This window comes from Carcharodon carcharias, chromosome 11 (assembly GCF_017639515.1).
Source record: "Carcharodon carcharias isolate sCarCar2 chromosome 11, sCarCar2.pri, whole genome shotgun sequence".
NCBI classification, from domain to species: Eukaryota; Metazoa; Chordata; class Chondrichthyes; order Lamniformes; family Lamnidae; genus Carcharodon; species Carcharodon carcharias.
Genome location: NC_054477.1, coordinates 47,047,033 through 47,064,829, shown reverse-complemented (window position 1 = coordinate 47,064,829; position 17,797 = coordinate 47,047,033). Strand labels below are relative to the sequence as shown.

General features: G+C 39.5%; 1 protein-coding gene across 3 annotated transcripts in view; it reads right to left on the bottom strand.

Moving 5' to 3' along the window:
• LOC121284053 (solute carrier family 46 member 3-like) overlaps positions 1-16,851 on the bottom strand; it is a 30,135-nt gene extending 13,284 nt beyond the window's left edge. Inside the window, exons 1-4 of one of the 3 annotated variants that reach the window (XM_041199048.1) lie at positions 16,440-16,851; positions 11,425-11,640; positions 7,405-8,269; positions 4,658-4,741 (exon numbers count right to left, since the gene is read on the bottom strand). In XM_041199048.1, coding sequence (XP_041054982.1) covers positions 4,658-4,741; positions 7,405-8,269; positions 11,425-11,616 — 1,141 coding nt within the window. In that variant the 5' untranslated portion in view covers positions 11,617-11,640; positions 16,440-16,851. Of the gene's footprint in view, positions 1-4,657; positions 4,742-7,404; positions 8,270-8,731; positions 8,827-11,424; positions 11,641-16,439 lie in introns of those variants that run through there. The other 2 variants (XM_041199049.1, XM_041199051.1) reach the window with 2 other exon arrangements.
• Positions 16,852-17,797: the final 946 nt, after the last annotated feature.

Here is a 17,797-nt window from a genome sequence, read left to right as displayed (position 1 = left end):
GGACCTCTAATGTAGTAATCTCCAGATTGCTCCCAGTGCCATGTGCCCAGTGATTACAGAAATAGGAAGATAAGGCAGATGGTGCAGGAGGGAGGGCTTTAGATTCTGGGGACAGGCTCTGGAGGAGATGGAACCTGTACAAGCAGGAACGGGTTGCACCTGAACAGAGCTGGGACAGAGTTCCTTATGGGGCTTTTTGCTAGTGTTGTTGGGAGGGTTTTAAACTAACTCAGTAGGGGTGTGGGAACCAAGAGAAAATATGAGAGGAATACCAGGGTGCACAAAATACTGGGAGACAGATAGCACTAATATAGAGGATAGTTAGCACTAATATAGAGGATAGTAAGTTAATGGGTAAAGTCTGGGTAAGGGAGAAAGTAACAAAATCTAAATCCATGTTACTATGCACGCATGTGAATGCAGAGAATAGCAAATAAGATTGGGGAGTTACAGGTGCAGACTGCCATGTGGAAATATGATGTTGTGGCGATAAGAGACCTGACTCAAGGAAGGGCAGAACTGGGTGTTAAATATTCCTGGGTACAAGGTGTTCAGAAGAGATAGGAAAGGAGGAGGCATGGCAGTATTGGTTAAGGAGAGCATTGCAGTGCTGGAGAAAGAGGATGTCCCAGAGGGTTCAAGGACAATCAATTTGGCTAGAGCTAAGGAACAAAAATGGTGCAATTACATTGCTTGGTGTAGTTTATAGACTATCAAATAGTGAGAGGGATGTAGAAATTAGAGATACAGGCATTAAAGAGTAGTTATAATGGGAGACTTTAATTATCCAAATGTAGACTGGGACAGTGGTAGAGTAAAGTGCGTGTCGGGGCGGGGGGGGGAAGAAGAGAGGCAAAAGCTCCTAAATTATGTTCAGGAGAATTTTCTACAGCAGTATGTGTCCAATCCAACAAGAAAAGACCTGGTTCTTGGAAATGAGGCAGGCCAAGTTGATCAAGTGTCAGTGGGGGAGCATTTAGGAGGCAGTGATCATTGTATTGTAAGTCTTAGAATGATAAAGGATGATAGGCAATCCAGAGTAAAAATAATTAACTGAACCAGAGCAGACTTCGATGGGCAAGAATGGAACTGGGCCAAATAGACTGGAACGAAAGATTGGCAGGAAAAATTGAAGCTGAACAATGGACTACCTTTAAAAAAGAATTGGTTCAGGCACAGTCAAGGTATATTCTATCGAAAGGGAAAGGTAGGGCAAACAAAATCCAGAGCTCCCTGGATGAAAAAGGAGATTGAAGTTAAGATAAAGAAGAAAAAGTGTGCTTATGACAGGTGTCAGGTAGAAAATACAATTGAGAGCCAAGAGGAATACAGAAGGTCCAGAGTGGAGGTGAAAAAGCTTTGAGAAGCGAAGAGGGATTGAGAAGACTGGCAGTCAACATAAAGGGAACTCCCAAAGTCTCCTATAGACATGTAAATAGTAAAAAGGTGATAAAAGGAGGAGTAGGGCTGATTAGGGACCTAAAAGGGAATTTACACATGGACAAAGGGGCCATGGCTGAGGTATTAAGTGAATACTTTGCATCCATCTTTACCAAGAAGGTAGATGCTACCCAGGCCATGGTGACAGATGAAACTGTCACTAGAACAGTTCAAAAATGATAAGGAGGAAGTGTTAAATAGACTGTTGGTATTTAAAGTTGACAAGGCATTGGGACCAGATATTGAAAGAAGTGAGAGCAGAAATTGCACTGGCCATAATATTTCAGTCTTCCCTAGACTCTGGGGTGGTGCCAGAGGACTGGAGAGTTGCAAACATTACATTGTTCAAAAAAGGTTGTAAGGATAAGCCCAGCAATTACAGGCCAGTCAGTTTAACTTCAGTGGTGGGCAAGGTTCTGGAAACAATAATTCGGAATAGAATTAGCAGTCACATGGCAAAATATGGGTTGATAAGAAAGCCAGCATGGATTTCTAAAGGGGAAATCAGGTTTAACTAACTTGCTGGAGTTTTTTGAAGAGGAAACAGAAAAGGTTGATGAGGGTAATGCTGTTGATGCGGTGTACATGGACTTTGAAAAGGCATTTCACACAGTGCCACACAACCAACTTGAGAAGTTATCACTCATTGAATAAAAGGGACAGTAGCAATGTGGATACAAATTGGCTGAAAAACAGGAAGCAGTCTTATGGTCAATGGATATTTTTGGGATGGAGAAAGGTTTGTAGTGGAGTTCCCCAAGGGTTAGTATTAGGACTCTCGCTGCTCCTGATATGTATTAACGATCTAGTATTGGTGTACAGGGGACAATTTCAAAGTTTGTGGATGATACGAAACTTGGGAGTGTTGTGAACTGTGAGGAGGATGGTCTGGAACTTCAAGAGGACATAGACAAGTTGGTGGAGTGGGCAGGTAGGTGGCAGATGAAGTTCAATGTGGAGAAGTGAGGTGATGCATTTTGGTAGAACATGGACAGACAATATAAAATAATGGGTGAAATTTTGAAGGGGGTGCAGAAGCAGAAAGGCCTGGGTGTACATATACATAGATATTGAAGGTGGCAGGACAAGGAGTGAGCATTAATGAAGCATATAGTATCCTGCGCATAGAGTACAAGAGCAGGGAGGTTATGCTGAATTTATATAACACTCGTTAGACCTCAGCTGGAATATTGTGTACAATTCTGGGCACCATATTATAGTAAAGATGTGAACACCTTGGAGACCGTGCAGAAGAGGCTTATAAGAATGGTTCCAGGGATGAGAAACTTCAGCTATAAGATAGATTGGAAAGGTTGGGACTCTTCTCCTTGGAGAGAAGGCAGCAGAAAGGAGATTTGATTGAGATGCTCAAAATCACGAGGGGGGTGGACAGAGTAGATATGGAGAAACTGTTCCCACTTGTAAAAGGATCAAGAACGAGAGAGCATAGATTTAAAGTGATTTGCAAAAGAAGCAATTGTGATGTGAGGAAACTTTTTTCTCACCGAGTGGTTTGAGTCTGGAATGCACTGCCTGGAAATGTGGTGGAGGCAGGTTCAATCGAGGCATTCAAGAGGACATCATTTCTATCCAAATAATCATCTAATGTGCAAAGGTATGGGGAAAAGGCAGGGCAATGGCATTAGGTCACAATCCTCATTTGGAGAGCCGGTGCAGACATGATGGGCCGAATGGCCTCCTTCTGTGATTTAAATGAGCTACTTTATAATCATCATGGTTTGTGCTGAATTTGATTGCATGCATAACAGGGTGGAAGATTACACTCCCTCAATAGGATCTCACCAAGATTTGTGTGTTCAGTCTCTGGAATGAGACTTGAACTCATTTCCTTCTGACTCAGGCATGAGTGCTACCAACTGAGCTATGACTGACAAGTTTGCCATGGTTTTAAGAGTTTTGTTAATCCACTGTTAGCAACAGGCAGATCAGTCTTGCTGTCTTCTTGTGGCACTTGGAGGCTTTTGTCTTCTGGGCACCCCACAATAATGCCTATATTCAATGTGAAGTTGGACAGTAAACAGCATCAATTTTTAATGGTGAGACTCTAAGAACTATGGAGGTGCAAAGGGATGTGTGTCCATGTACATGGGTATCGAAATTAATCATAAATGCTAATGAAATGCTCTCCTCTATCTCAAGTGGGATGGAATACAAAAATGAGGAAATTACCACAAACAGGCAAATGTGCTCTATACTAATTAAAGCTGTGATCACAAGCTTGGAAAGGATGCAAAATGTGAGAAGGTAGGACATAATGGCCTGGATCTTTTAGTCAGATGAGAGGTAATGGGACTCATTGCAGACCTTGAAGAAAGCTGCCCACAAAGATCTAGTGATCTCTGCAATACCCCTTTCCCAATAGCTGCTTGGATCTGGCAGCAAATCGAGGAAATCTCCAGATGTCCAGCAACAGTGGTGTCATCAATCAGCAAAAGCAGCCAATCACATTGAGTTATTCACACTAACAGCAAACCAGGAAGTAAAAACTACCTAATTCCTTCACTTTTTTTAAATTTTAAAATGTTACAAATAGTGAAATAAATGACTGGGTCGCACACATGAGATTAAGTGGCATTTAAAATATCATAAATTTTAATAAATAAAAATGTGGTACTACTTAACATATTGGAGAGATTTGATATTCAACTAATAAAATTTCTCTTCCAGGATCAGTGAAGCTGTTTCATAGTAATTATGAACTTAGTACATCATTAAAAACTAAAAGGGTTAATTTTCTTCATGTTCTTATAGCAAACAAAGAGCTTTAAGAGTAGAAATTTATCAGTTTAATGATTTCCCATTGATTGCAGTTTTGGGGGCACATCCTCTGGACAAGTGTAGAATCACTGACAGCAGCTCCTAGATTTCCATGTTTAACTACACATGTGCAAACTCCAAATTGCTGTCACTTTCAGAGAAGTAATATGTAAACATTGACAGTTTGTGTCATTGTGACTGCAATAGCCAGGCCAAAGGGTCTTTTCTTTTGTTCACAGGATGTGGGTGTCTCTGGCTAGGGAGGGCGTTTGAGGATTTTGGCTCAGCAACAGGGAATGAACAGCAATATAGTTCCAAATCTGAACTATAGTTCCATAGTCTCTACCCAATCCCTGAAAGAAACTAACATGTTATATTAACTAGGGATGAAAAGCACACCAACACCTGATGCAAAAAAGTATTTTAAATGTATTTTGACCTTGATCTTTAGGTAAGACTAACTTCGACATCATTGATCGTAGGACAGGAAGTGGCATGGCAGCAAAAATACAAACCAGTCTCACTGTAAAAAAAAATGCAAAATTGATCCATAAGTACTGTATTGAACAAAAGCCAGGTTACATTCATTGTGGGTTTTCAAAAACCACAATCTTTCTTCTGTTCAATTATACACATCTGTTGTGATATCATTAAAATAACTTACACAGTTTATTACATGAAAATTTTAGGTTTTATTTCTCTATTCTCAGCTTGACTATTTCATTGCACTCCTGGCTGGCCTCCCACATTCAACCCTGTTAACTTAAGGTCATCTGAAATTCTACTGCCTGTGTCCTAACTTGAACCAAGTCCCACTCATGCATCATTGCTGTGCTCGCTGACCTGCATTGACTCCTGGTTAAGCAATACTTTGCTTTTTTAAAAATATTTATCCATGTTTTCAAATAATTTTTTGGCCTTGCCATCCCTATCTCTATAATCCCCTCCAACTCTCAGATGTCTGCACTTGTCCAATTCTGGCCTCTTGCACATCCCAGATTTTAATCACTCCAACACTGGCAGCCATACCTTCAGTTCCCAAGGCTCTAAACTTCCCTGTGTTTCTTCCTATCTTTTCTTCTTTAAGGCATCCATTAATACCTACCTCTTTAACCAAGCTTTTGGTGTTCTGCCTTAATATCTCTTTATATGGCTCAGCCCTTCATTAGGGACATGTAATACAAACTTCTATGTAACTTAGCACTATTTCATGTGTGCAGGTTTCCAACAAAGCAGGCCCTGTGAATTTTGAACAATCCGATGAAGCACCTTGTTTTATGTTTTAAGGTGCTATATAAATGTGGTGTTGTAGTAGCAATCAATATTGTCCTAGATGGGACATGCTGGCTAAACTTGAAAGCAAATTGTATATAACTTGCAGAAACCACCCAACATATTTCACTAAAACTACTTAAGTGATGATATCAAAATTCTTCACTTTGGCCACAATACTTATGACAGATTGTAACAATCAGTTCCTTTAAATCTGTGTATTTGCTTTACATGTGTTAAACAGTAAATTTAATTCTGTCTTAGCCCTCATGGACTATCTTCCATCTTGCCTGGTTTTCCACTTTTGACACTTCTCTCATACTCTCTGTGGTTCAGGCAGCATTCAGGTGTATCTGTTTGTGTTGGGAGTGATGAAGCTTAATGAGATCATAGGTGAAGTACAGTAGACCCATCTGAACCCCACTGATTCAAAAGCCAGCTGGAAAGATAAGTTAAAGGGAAAAGGGATGCAAAAATCAAAATTCATGAAGTCAAAAATGAAAGGATGACGAGAAGGGTATGCAGACAAGAAAAAAAGTGAAAAGCAAAATAAGTGTTAGGACAATCTACGGATCTGGAAGCATATGTGGAGGGAGAAAGTTAATGTTTCAGGCTGATGACTTTTCGTCAGAACTGGGAAAAAGGGTTTTTTTCAGACAGGTTTAAAACAAATATAAAGGCATGGAATGCCAATGCTGAAAACAACAGCTCACAACAACACTTGGTGGCTTCATGTGCAGCACTTGTGGCAGAACCTGCTTCTTAAGGATCTTCAGCCATTAGCAAAGGTGCACAATATGAAGACACCTTATCTGAAATGGACTGCTTGCTGCGTGTCCGTCATCCTTGTAGACAGAGGAACGCTGGAACGGAGGTGGAGAAGGTGAGGAAAGGACAAAAGGGAAGGTCCAGATAGGGCAGAAGACAGTAGATTAAGTGCAAGAGATGATGGGAAAGACATTAAAGGTGATAATGGGACAAGAAAAGAAACAAAACACATATGTAGAGGTGACGTAAATGAGGCAGCAGAATCATTACCAACAGCTGCCATCTATGAACAGAACCAAAAAACAAAAATGGAGGCACAGGTCATGATCAGAAATTGTTGAACTTCACCTTGAATCCAGGAAGCTGTAAAGTAACCAATCGAAAGATGAGGTCCCTTGAACTTAAGATTGAACAGCACCTCATATGGCTCAACGTAAGCACAAGAAATAGCATCTCATCTTTCATTTAGGCCAGTGAAGTTGACTGCTGCATTGAGTGTGGGGCTCAATTTTAATCAACAATAAATTTTCATTTATTTGGCATTATGTGCACATCTTTGCTAACACTCGAGCTAAAGCTATTTCCTCTAATCCTATTTCCCAGGCCTTTCATCAAATCCTTCTCCTTTCCTTTTTAAAAAATACTTATCCAAGTGCCAATTAAATGTGGTTACTCCCTGTATCGTCAATTTTTTTAAAAAATCAATGTTTTAATAACCCTCTTTGTGGAAAAAATGATCTACCCTACCCTGTTTGTTCCACCAGTGAAACTTCTGAGGTTATTGCAACCTCTGCTCTCCATCATTTAACAAATTTTCAAGTTGTGATTTGTAGCATTTGCAAAACAATTTGTTTTGAATATGGATACCATAATGCTGGAGTACTTACTTATCGCAATTTATCAATTTGCAATGAATAACACTCTAGAGAATTGCAATAACAATCATAATGTCACAGGTTTGCTTAAAATCCAGACTCCATTTATAAGCAAGCAGTTACGTAATAATGGGAGCTATGATAGAACTGGTACTATTTTAATTAAGTCTTGAAACTTGGCCCCTTTATGTCTAACCCCAAAGTTGATTTAATTATGTAAATTCTTAATTCCAGTCAGATTTCATTTTATAAATATTAAAGTTTAACATACCCAAGAACATTAGCAGAGTAGTAGTGGCAAAGTTAGCCATGATCATTCCTCCAGCAAAGGACAATATCCCAATAAGAACTATGTAATGGTCTTGAAGGTAGCGGGAAAATAGAGTCACTCCCAGAAAACTCGTCAGAAATGTAACTAATCCAGCTGCAGAGCCATAGCCAATAAGGATTTCATTCCAACAAAGAGGTGTATTTAATTCATACAGAGTAAAAAGTCCTTCAACACCATATTCAAGTATAATGGCTGAAAAAGCAATAAGCAACATACTGATCCGAACACGTTTACTAAAACTAGAACTTGTATAAAGAATTACAATTCCAGAGAGTATTTCTCTGAATTTATCACAGCCCAATACTTGGTTTTGTTCATCTCTTGACACTTGGATACTTTCTTCAAGGAAAAAAATGATATACACCATATTGGCAAAATTAATCAATGAGGTGATCAAGAATAGCCAAGTAAAGCCTACTGCACTTAACAAGTATCCAGATGATAGCACCCCTATGCCACCCATTACACCAAGAATCATGTCCAGCAATGCCATGCGCATATTTTTCTGCTTGCTAGAACTTATGTCTGCTACATAAGCAAAAGATGCCCCAAATAAAGCTGTGAAGCCACCAAAACATGTGCTAAGTGTTACAAGTATTAAAATAACATAAATGGGCCAAGAAAAATAGGTCACTGCTAAAAAGCCCAGGCTAGCAAGCAGAGCCCCTATAGTAGGAAGGAGGAGAGACAGTCTACGTCCATAGTGATCACTGTATGTGCCCAATGTGAAGGTAACAATGATACCAGGAATGAATGGAATCAAAGTCATGTACATAAAAAAGTGAGACGATATTCTCTGGACCACCTATAAAAAAAAATAAACAAAGAATCAAAGAAAATCACAACTTAAATTTTTTTTTAAAAATTGAGATATTTCAATAGAATTAAGCAACTGTCTTCATTCATTCATCTATGATGCTAATTTGTGAGCTACATAATATTTATATAACATTGACAACTTCAGTAATTGTTAAAATAACTCAAATACTTAACAACAATATTAGGAAAAAAACACTTCACCACAAAACTTAACACAGAGAGCAATCCTTCTTTGAAGCTCCATCAACTTATAGTTATATAATGTAGAAAGTTTTTTTATTATTTCATGGGATGTGGGTGTCATTGGGTAGGACAGCATATAAATGCAGTTTCTTTACATAATAAACTGAAAATCTGTTCCATTTGTTTGCCTTTCTTCAGTTTAATTTTACTACTTCAGAAGGTTGATATATAATTTGTAGCCTGAAATGTATGGTTTCAGTGTTACCTGTCAATCAGCCAGTGATCAGGAAATTATAGTGGCAATCCATGTTATTTCTAGTGAATATATCATCAGCAAAAGGATTTACTTTTCACACTGTGGCTTTCTAAAATAAAGATAACTTTATGTATAAGGTTACGTTTTGGTTAATAGACCAGACAACAGAGACTTGGGCTGATAAGTGGCAGAGTAATATTCCCTCCACATGTGCAAGCAATGATCAGCTTCAACAAGAGATCTGAAACACCTCATCTTGACATTCTATAACAGAGCTATCATTAATGGCCTCACCACTAATATCCAATAGGATAATCGTCCTTGTTCTGTCAAGCTAATGCCGTAGAGACGTTCAATAATGCATTGAGTACGGTTATGCAATGTTTAAGAACAGTTGAATCAATCATATTTTATTACTGCTGAAAAGAGGAGACATCCTTCCAAAGCTTTTCATCTTGCGTTCACCAGGACAAATGCTATTTGAGAGAACAGTTTTGAGTCCACCACATTGCTGAGAGTCTAGAATTATGTATAGGCCAAACCAGGTGAGGATGACAGATCTCCTTCCCTTAAACAACACAATTTTTAAATTCTTGCTTTCAAATTCCTCCATGGCCTCAACGCATCCTACCTCTGTAATCCCCTCCAGTACTATAACCCTTTGGAAAAAGACAAACCTTAAAGGTGTCAGGGCAAGCTAATCAGGTAGATTAAAAGGATAATTGTTATGTGTTTATAAATAGAGGAATAAAATATAAAAGCAAAGAGTTCGTGCCAGTAGTTTATAAATTACTGGCTAAGCTTCAGGCAGGGAGGCTGTGGGCAATTCTGGGCATCACACTTCAGGAAAGGTGTAAAGGCATAAAACAAGGAGGTTTACTAGCATGTTACCAGGGATAAGACGACAAGAAATAGGAGCAGAAGACCATAAGGCCCCTCGAACCTGCTATGCCATTCAATACAAACATGGCTGATCTTGTGCCTGAACTCCACTTTCCTGTATGCTCCCCATATCTCTTGATTACAGTAGACCAAAAATCTGTCCAACTCAGCTTTAAATATATTCATAAGGACATATGACATAGGGGAGAATGATGGGATTCAGTTATGAGACGAGGTTGGAAAGGTTAGGATTATTCTCCATGGAGCACAGAAGGTTAAGAGGTGACCCAGTATAGATTTGTGAGATGTTTCGATAGAGTAAACAGTAGTTAAAAAAAAAAATCCCCCTTGTGAGTGGGTCAATAACTACAAAGTCATGGATTCAAAATCATTGTGAAAAGCGCCTGAGGGAAAGTGAGGATTTTTTCACTCCGAATTATCAGGATCTGGAACATTCTACTCAAAGCTGGTGGAATCTCATTTCATAAATAATTTTAAATGGAGTTGGACAGGCACTGGAGGGTAAGAAACTTGCAGGATTACAGAAGTCATTTGTGGGGCTAAGCACCACTGCTCCTTTAGAGGGCCAGCACAAGTACAATGGTACAATGATCACTGTTCTGCCTGTCTTGGCCTCTCACACATCACTGATTTCCACTTACAGCCATGTGTCTGGATTCTCTCTCTTTCTCCTTGACAATCCTTAAAGTCAAACTGACTAAGATTTTGGCTACCTGTCCTAATATCTCCCTGGTAAAACAGCAATTCATTTGTACTTTTAATTTAGTATATTATACTTGCTGCTTATGATGTGGACACCACTAACTTGGGAAGACCAAGCGTAAATTGGATGCAAAAACAATTACCTGGAAAAACTCAGCAGGTCTGGCAGCATCGGCGGAGAAGAAAAGAGTTGACGTTTCGAGTCCTCATGACCCTTCAACAGAACTAGAACTTAGAACTTCAACAGAACAGAACGTAAATTGGATGATTGTTTTTCTAAAAAGCAGTTCAATCCACAAGTATGACCTAGGGCTTCCGGCCGCTTGCCATTTTAATTTTTCATCCCACTCTGACCTCTGTTCTAGAGCTCCTGCTGTTTCAATGAAGCTCAATGGAAGCTTGAAGAACAGCATCTCCTTTCTGGATTAGGCATTTTACAGCCTTCTGGAACAATCTGACTTCAACAATTTCAGATTATAATCATTGCCAATGTTCCCTTTTGAAGTGGTGTTTTTATGCATAGCCAGTTTTCTTCAATGCATGGTACTTTTAAATTTTCCTGTGTGGCAGTGCACTTGCAGTATTTAACACAGGTACTTTCCACATAGCTGCATGGCTGTACACACATGGTTTAGCAAGGACATTTGTAAAAAAAAATATGATTGACAGTAAATCACTCCTGCCTTCCACCTCCACAAAGTTGGTTCCTTCCTCTCCTCCCACCCTTCCAGCACCTGCAGCATGCTGTCTTTTCCAATATCTCCTTGTGTGAATTGATATCAAACAAAAATTGACACCACTCCTGAGGTATGCTGGGGCATTCTACTACATTAAAAGTACTGACTAAATGCACATTGCTATCACAGGTTAGGTACACCTGTGTATCATAAGAGTTCAATTTGTTTTCATTTTACAAATTCCACATTTTCTAATTTAAATATGGATTGATTTATTCAAACAAAAGTACAGTAGGTTGTTTAGATTAAAAGGCAGATGCCACGTATTGCAATGACAATTATAACAACTTTTGTGACAGAAGTGATTTACAATTGCACATTAAAATGTAGCTTAATAGGACATCAGTTTTCAATACTGACCTGTTGTTTCATGTACACAGGGTCACTGTGATTCTGGTAACAGGAGAAATTACTTTTATTCTCAATGTAGCTGCTGTTAGTTTCCTTCTCCCATATCCTGCGATAAATATACTGCTGAAGTAAGATAAAATCTACCATAACAGCCAAGGTGTAAAGAGCAACAACAGGTTCAACGAGAAACAGCCTTTTCATTGTTCTTGGGAGACACACAGGCCACTGTGTAAAATCAAAGAAAACCATTGTTACCAAAGTAGCCTTGATTAAAAGGAAAACTAAACCTAAATTAAAACTAATCAAGTGGAACACACAAAAATCACTGTGGCCAGCTTCAGTTTTGTTTATAGTTTGTCCAGCTAAATAATTACTGCTAACATAAAACGTGCAATTACCTACATTTTATAACCAATGAGTTAATCACTCTCATTCTGTCAAGATAATGCCTTAGAGACATTCAATGCTGCATTGAGAACAGTTATCCAACATTAAAATAATCGAATCAATCATATTTTATTACTGCTGAAAAGAGACATATTGCCAAAAGCTTTTGTCTTGCGTTCATCAGGATAAATGCAAGAATGCCAAATTTCAAATGATCACAGCAATTTATACTGCAGGAGAAAAGGGTGCTGAATGGTTGGCAAGTTGACTCTCTAACTGGCCGAGGCATGGAGAAAACAACAGGGAACTTTAGGCTCCCAGGTAGTTCAAAAAAGGCTCAAGGCTTGAACATAATCTACAGATCTAGCAGCATCTGTGGAGAGAGAAACTGAGTTAATGTTTCGAGTCTGAATGATCCTTTTTCAGGGTCATGCTAAAGGGTCATTGGACTTGAAACGTTAACTGTTTTTCTCTCCACAGATGCTGCTAGACCTGCTGAGTTTTTCCAGTGTTTTCTGTTTTTTGTTTCAGATTTCCAGTATCCACAGTATTTTTCTTCTTTATTGAACATAATTTATTTTGTTTTCAGAGAACGGATCCCACATTCAGGGGAGGAATATATTTAAACAAAAGGAATAAGGCTGAGTTAGACAGATTTTTGATCAACATAGAAGTAGAGGGTTATGGAGGATAGACAGGAAAGTGGAGTTAAGGCCACAATCAGATTAGCCACAATTTTACCGAATGGTGTGGCAGGCTCAATGGGCTAAATGGCCTACTGCTCCTATAATTCTTACGATCTTATACCAGGCTTTCAACTGGAGTATAGATCCAATCCAGCCATGTTTTCTAACAAAATTTGTACAGCTAGCAGAGGAACCTCACTGGAATTGTGTGCCAACTAAACACACCATGTTCCACCCTTCCAAAGGAATCTCATCACTACAAAGAAACTTCACTTCTTCAATCGGGCACAGACTGAAGCTGATGATAACTACAATCGCCACAACTGATGAGTTGCACTTCCTTTAATCAGCAAACTTTTTTCAGGCTTCAACTGTCTTGCTCCAACTGCTCATTTTATATAAAGAAGTATATCTATTCTCAACATAAAGAATTTAAAATAGCATGTTGGAATAAGCCCAGATGCTATTCAACTGTCATTGCAAATTAAACCGCTCTGGATCGGAACCCGTTTAGTCTAGGAGGAGAATAATAGCCTTGGTTGAACTATTATTCTGTGGGAGAGCATCAAAATGACAATTAGAGGGGTAGGGAAAGACCAGAAAGGTAAGGGACCAATAAAGTTGTTGGAACAGAAGTAAACGGTTTAGCTAAATTATGAGAAAATATCAAAGGGGAAAGGGGAGAACAAGCAGAAAAAGATAGAATAGAGTATAGAATGTTTCTGGCATAGAAGGAGGCCATCTGGCCTGTCATATTTTGTGTTGTCCTCTGAAGGAGCAATTCACTTAGTGCCATTCCCCACCTATTCTCCTGCACATTTTTCCTTTTCTGATAATCCAAATCCCTTTTGAATGCTTCAACTGAACCTGCCTCCACATGCTCAGGCAGTGCATTGCTGATCCTAGCCAATCACTCTGGAAAAAGTTTCTCCTCATGTCGCCATTGCTTCTTTTGACAATTACCTTAATTCTATGCCCTTTTGGTTCTCAATCCTTCCACCAATGAAAAAAATTTATCCTCTACTTACTCTACCCAGATCCCTCATGATTTTGAATTCCTCTAGCAAATCTCCTCTTAACCAAGGAGAACAATCCTAACTTCTCCAATCTTTCTACACAAGTGAAGTTCCTCATCCCAGAACAACTCTCTAATGCCCTCACATTCTTCCTAAGGATGGTGCCCACAACTGGATGCAGTACACCAGTTGGGGCTGAACCAGTGCTCTATACACGTTAAACATAACTTCCTTGCTTTTGTCTATCTTTAAGAAGCCCAGGATGTTGTATGCTTTATTATTGTAAGCTGCGCTCTCCACCTGTCTTGCCATCTTTAATGATTTATGCACATACACACCCAGGTCCCTCTGCTCCTGCAACCCCTTTAGAATTGTACCCTTTACTTTATCTTGCTTCTGTGTTCTTCATACCAAAATAAATCACTTCATATTTCTCTGCATTGAACTTCATCTGCCACTTGACTGCCATTCCACCAACTTGTCTATACCCTTTTGAAGTTTTACACTATCCTCCTCACAGTTCACAATGCTTCCAAGTTATGTATCTCCACAAATTTTGAACATTGTGCCCTGTACACCAAAGTCTAGGTCATTAATATGCATCAAGAGCAACAGGGGTCCTAACAGCAACCCCTGAGGAACTCCACTATAAACATTACTCCAGTCAGATAAAACTGTTCACCACTGCTGTTTCCTGTCTTCCTATCACTCAGCCAATTTTGCTATTGTCTCTTTTATTCCATGAGCTCTAACTTTACTCACAGGTTTAAAGATTGAACTGGTGGAGAGAAAAGTTTAACAAAATAAGAGAATCTGGACAACATTTAAAATAAGTTGACAGGTTAGCAGTGGGAAATATTCAAATATAAAATGTTCTTATCCCAGCACTAATATCACTCATCTTAGAAAGAATCGACTTTCATTAAGTGCCCCTTTCATGACCTCAGATGTCCTAAAGTACTTCATAGCCAATGAAGTACTTTTATGGTGTAGTGACCACTAACGGAGGGAAACATGACAGCTCATTTGAACACAGTGAGGTCCCACAAATAGCAAAGTGATGAATGACTAAATAATCTGTTTCTGAGGGAGAAATGTTGGTCAGAACACTAGGCTTCAAGTGGTGCCATGGGATCTACTAAAGTCACTTGAGATGGCAGATTTGTTCTTCAATTTCTCAAAGTTGGCACTTCTGAGTGTTGCACTACCTCAATGCTGAAGTGAAGTGTCAGATTAGGTTGAGCTGAACTCTCCGGAGTGGGGTTTGAACCCTGGGCTTCCTGATTTCAGAGGAGAAAGTACTACCACTGAACTAAGGTACAGTCCAGAACTAGCTTTAAAAAAAGTTAAATCCCTCACATACAGACACATTTCAAAATGTGGTTTGTATGATTTTTGTTATTTACATTTAGTATTATCACAACTACTTATTTGGTTTCAGAGCAAACAAAAATCTGAATATTTTATTCATATTTCCTAGTAAAATGTAAAGAAATATCAAAAGCTTAAATCTCTCGAAATTTGCAGTCTGATTATAACCATGAACCCAATTTTTATACAGTGCTGGTTTTCTTGACTGAAATATTTAGTTCCTTCAATCTGCACAATTTTTACAAGGTTATGTTCATGGCAGATTTGTGAAAGTTGCTCAAAGCATACAAAGATATGAAGCACAGTTACTCTGCACAATAACATGATGTGGCAGAACAAACTTAGTAAATGTAAAACCTAAAAATATAAACATATTTTTCCTCTCCATTAATCCTATATCAGAAACATTAATCCTATATCAGAAAAACTAACAGTAGAACATTTGAAAATACATGGCAGGCCAACTAGAATCTGTAAAGAGAAAACGTCATGAGTTGTCAAGCCATTCATCAGTATTCTAATAACAGATACACCACAGATCATTAATATATGAAACCATGGAGGTTTACAGGACAGAAATAAGGCCCTTCAGCCCATCAGGGTGATTTTCAGCTGCTCATTTCTTGAATGAAACGCTAGTAAGCAGCAAAAGTCCTTGTGGGGATCTTGAATATACCTAGCCTCCATAAGACTCCAGACCCACAGAAATGTGATTGACTCTTAACCAGCCTCTAAAATGGCCTAGCAAGCTACTCAGTTCAAGGACAATTAGGAATGGGCAATAAATGCTGGCCTTGCCAGTGATGCCCAAATCCAGTGATGCCCACATCCCATGAAAGAGTAAAGAAAAAATAAAGGTGTTTATCCAATTCTCTTTTGAAAACCATGATTGAATCTGCTTCCACCATTCCCTTAAGGCAGTGCATTCCAGATCCTAACCTTCACTGTGGAAAACATTTTTCTCATGTCATCTTTGGCAAAAGAACCAATCACCTTTAAGTGTACTTTGGTTCTTGACCCTTCGGCCTATAGAAACAATTTCTCTGAATGTACCAGACTGCAACGCTCAGTAATTGACAGCTCTTTGCACTGGAAGAGTAAGAAGTTTCAGGCAGACCACCGAGTTGATGGTCCTCCAACTACAGTTTTATCTCCGTGTGCTGAGGACAGCCCCTTGAGCACAGTCCTGTGTAACAAAACTGCTTGGGATAAAACTGGACAAAAACTACTGCATCTTTTTCCACTAGGCACTAAAATGGATCACTTCAAACTTCTTTGCATTAAATGTCATCCGCCTTTCCATCAGTTTGTCCTCCTGAAGTCAACACTATCCTCACAGTTCACAATACTTCTCATTTTTGTGACATCCGCAAAGTTTGAAATTGTGCCCTATGCACCAAGTAATATCTATCAAGAAATGTGGTGGCCAGAAACTTCTTAAATAAGAATTTAAAATAAAATGTATTTGCAGCTTGACTAATTAAAAAAATGCAAAAACTGACAAGTAACACTTGTTTTAAGGCCCCCACCCCCCAACCCCCCCTTAAACCAGCTTATACTTCACCTCTTCTATTTTTCCCTTAGTTCTGTTGAAGAGTCATACGGACGCGAAACGTTAACTGTGTTCCTCTCCGCAGATGTTGTCAGACCTGCTGAGTTTTTCCAGGTATTTTTGTTTTGATTTGTTCTTCACTGACGTTCCTGGTTTGTTTACCTTTTAGATAATGGTGACTGTGCAGTTTGACAAGTGGCCCGCCTCGCAGTGAACACAATACGTTTCCACCTCCAAAGCTTCAGCAGGAATTGCAAACCATTGCTGCTGGAACAGACACCGCGCTTGCTGGACAATGTTTGGACGTTTCGAATGTCACCAACGGGCAGATTCTAATCGAATGTCGCTCAATGTGATGTAACCGCCTGCATTAAACTCTCTCCCTCATCCCTCGCGCACTTCAATCCGGTGCGGCTCGCCCGCCGGACGCTCAGCCGCAATTGGCTTGTACACTTGTCAATCAACGAGAGGGGCGGGGTCAATCCACAGGGTGGGGGCGGAACCAATTAACTGGTTTCAGGGCGTTTGCGGCTGGAGTCGTCGATGTCGTAGGTTTTGTTAACTCTCAGTGGAGCAGGCCATGTATTCAGATTTGATTCAGGACATAGCAAGGAGGGCTATGTAACTGTGACAATCCCCTATGATTATAATTCCTGGATAAATCAAAGACAAAGATTAATCTATTGATCATGGGAGAAACATCCTAGTACTAAAAAATGTTATGCTTTTATTCATTTACTTTGAATACTCTCATTTGTAAAACTTTAATTTATAAAAAATTATATGTGGGTGTTGGGGGGGAGGTGATTTGACTGAGTGAAGTGCTTCCAGGCAAGAGATCATGTGATGGAAGCTCTGGCAGAGTTTGGCAATCGCAGCTGTGAAATGCACGGCTGAAGTTAGTGGTTAAAGTAGAGATCGTGGGCAGGATTTTGCCCTTGGAGGGGGTGCTTGGCAGGGGCACTCAGCGGAGGTGGGTGGGAAGCCACCTATGGGTGGGCATGGATCGTGAGCGGCAGCTCTGGGCGCTGCCTATGCAGGCAGGGGGTTGGAGGGAGAGCTGGGCCTAGCACAATCTTCATGCATGTGCGAGAAAGAGCGCTTCAACATCCCTGAGGCAACTCCGTGCCTCAGGAATGCTGAAGCCCTATTTAAAAAAAATAATGAAGAGAAGCAAAATTTAATAAAACATGTCCCCTCATGTGACTGTCACATGAGCTGCGACATGTTTTTAATTCAAAAATCAAGTTTTTATTTAACGTTTAGGAAACCTCATCCCGCTCGTGGATGAGGTTTCCTAAAAAATGTAAAGGCCACTTGGCTTTTTCACCTGCCCGGCAACCGTTTGAATTTAATTAGATTGTTAATGG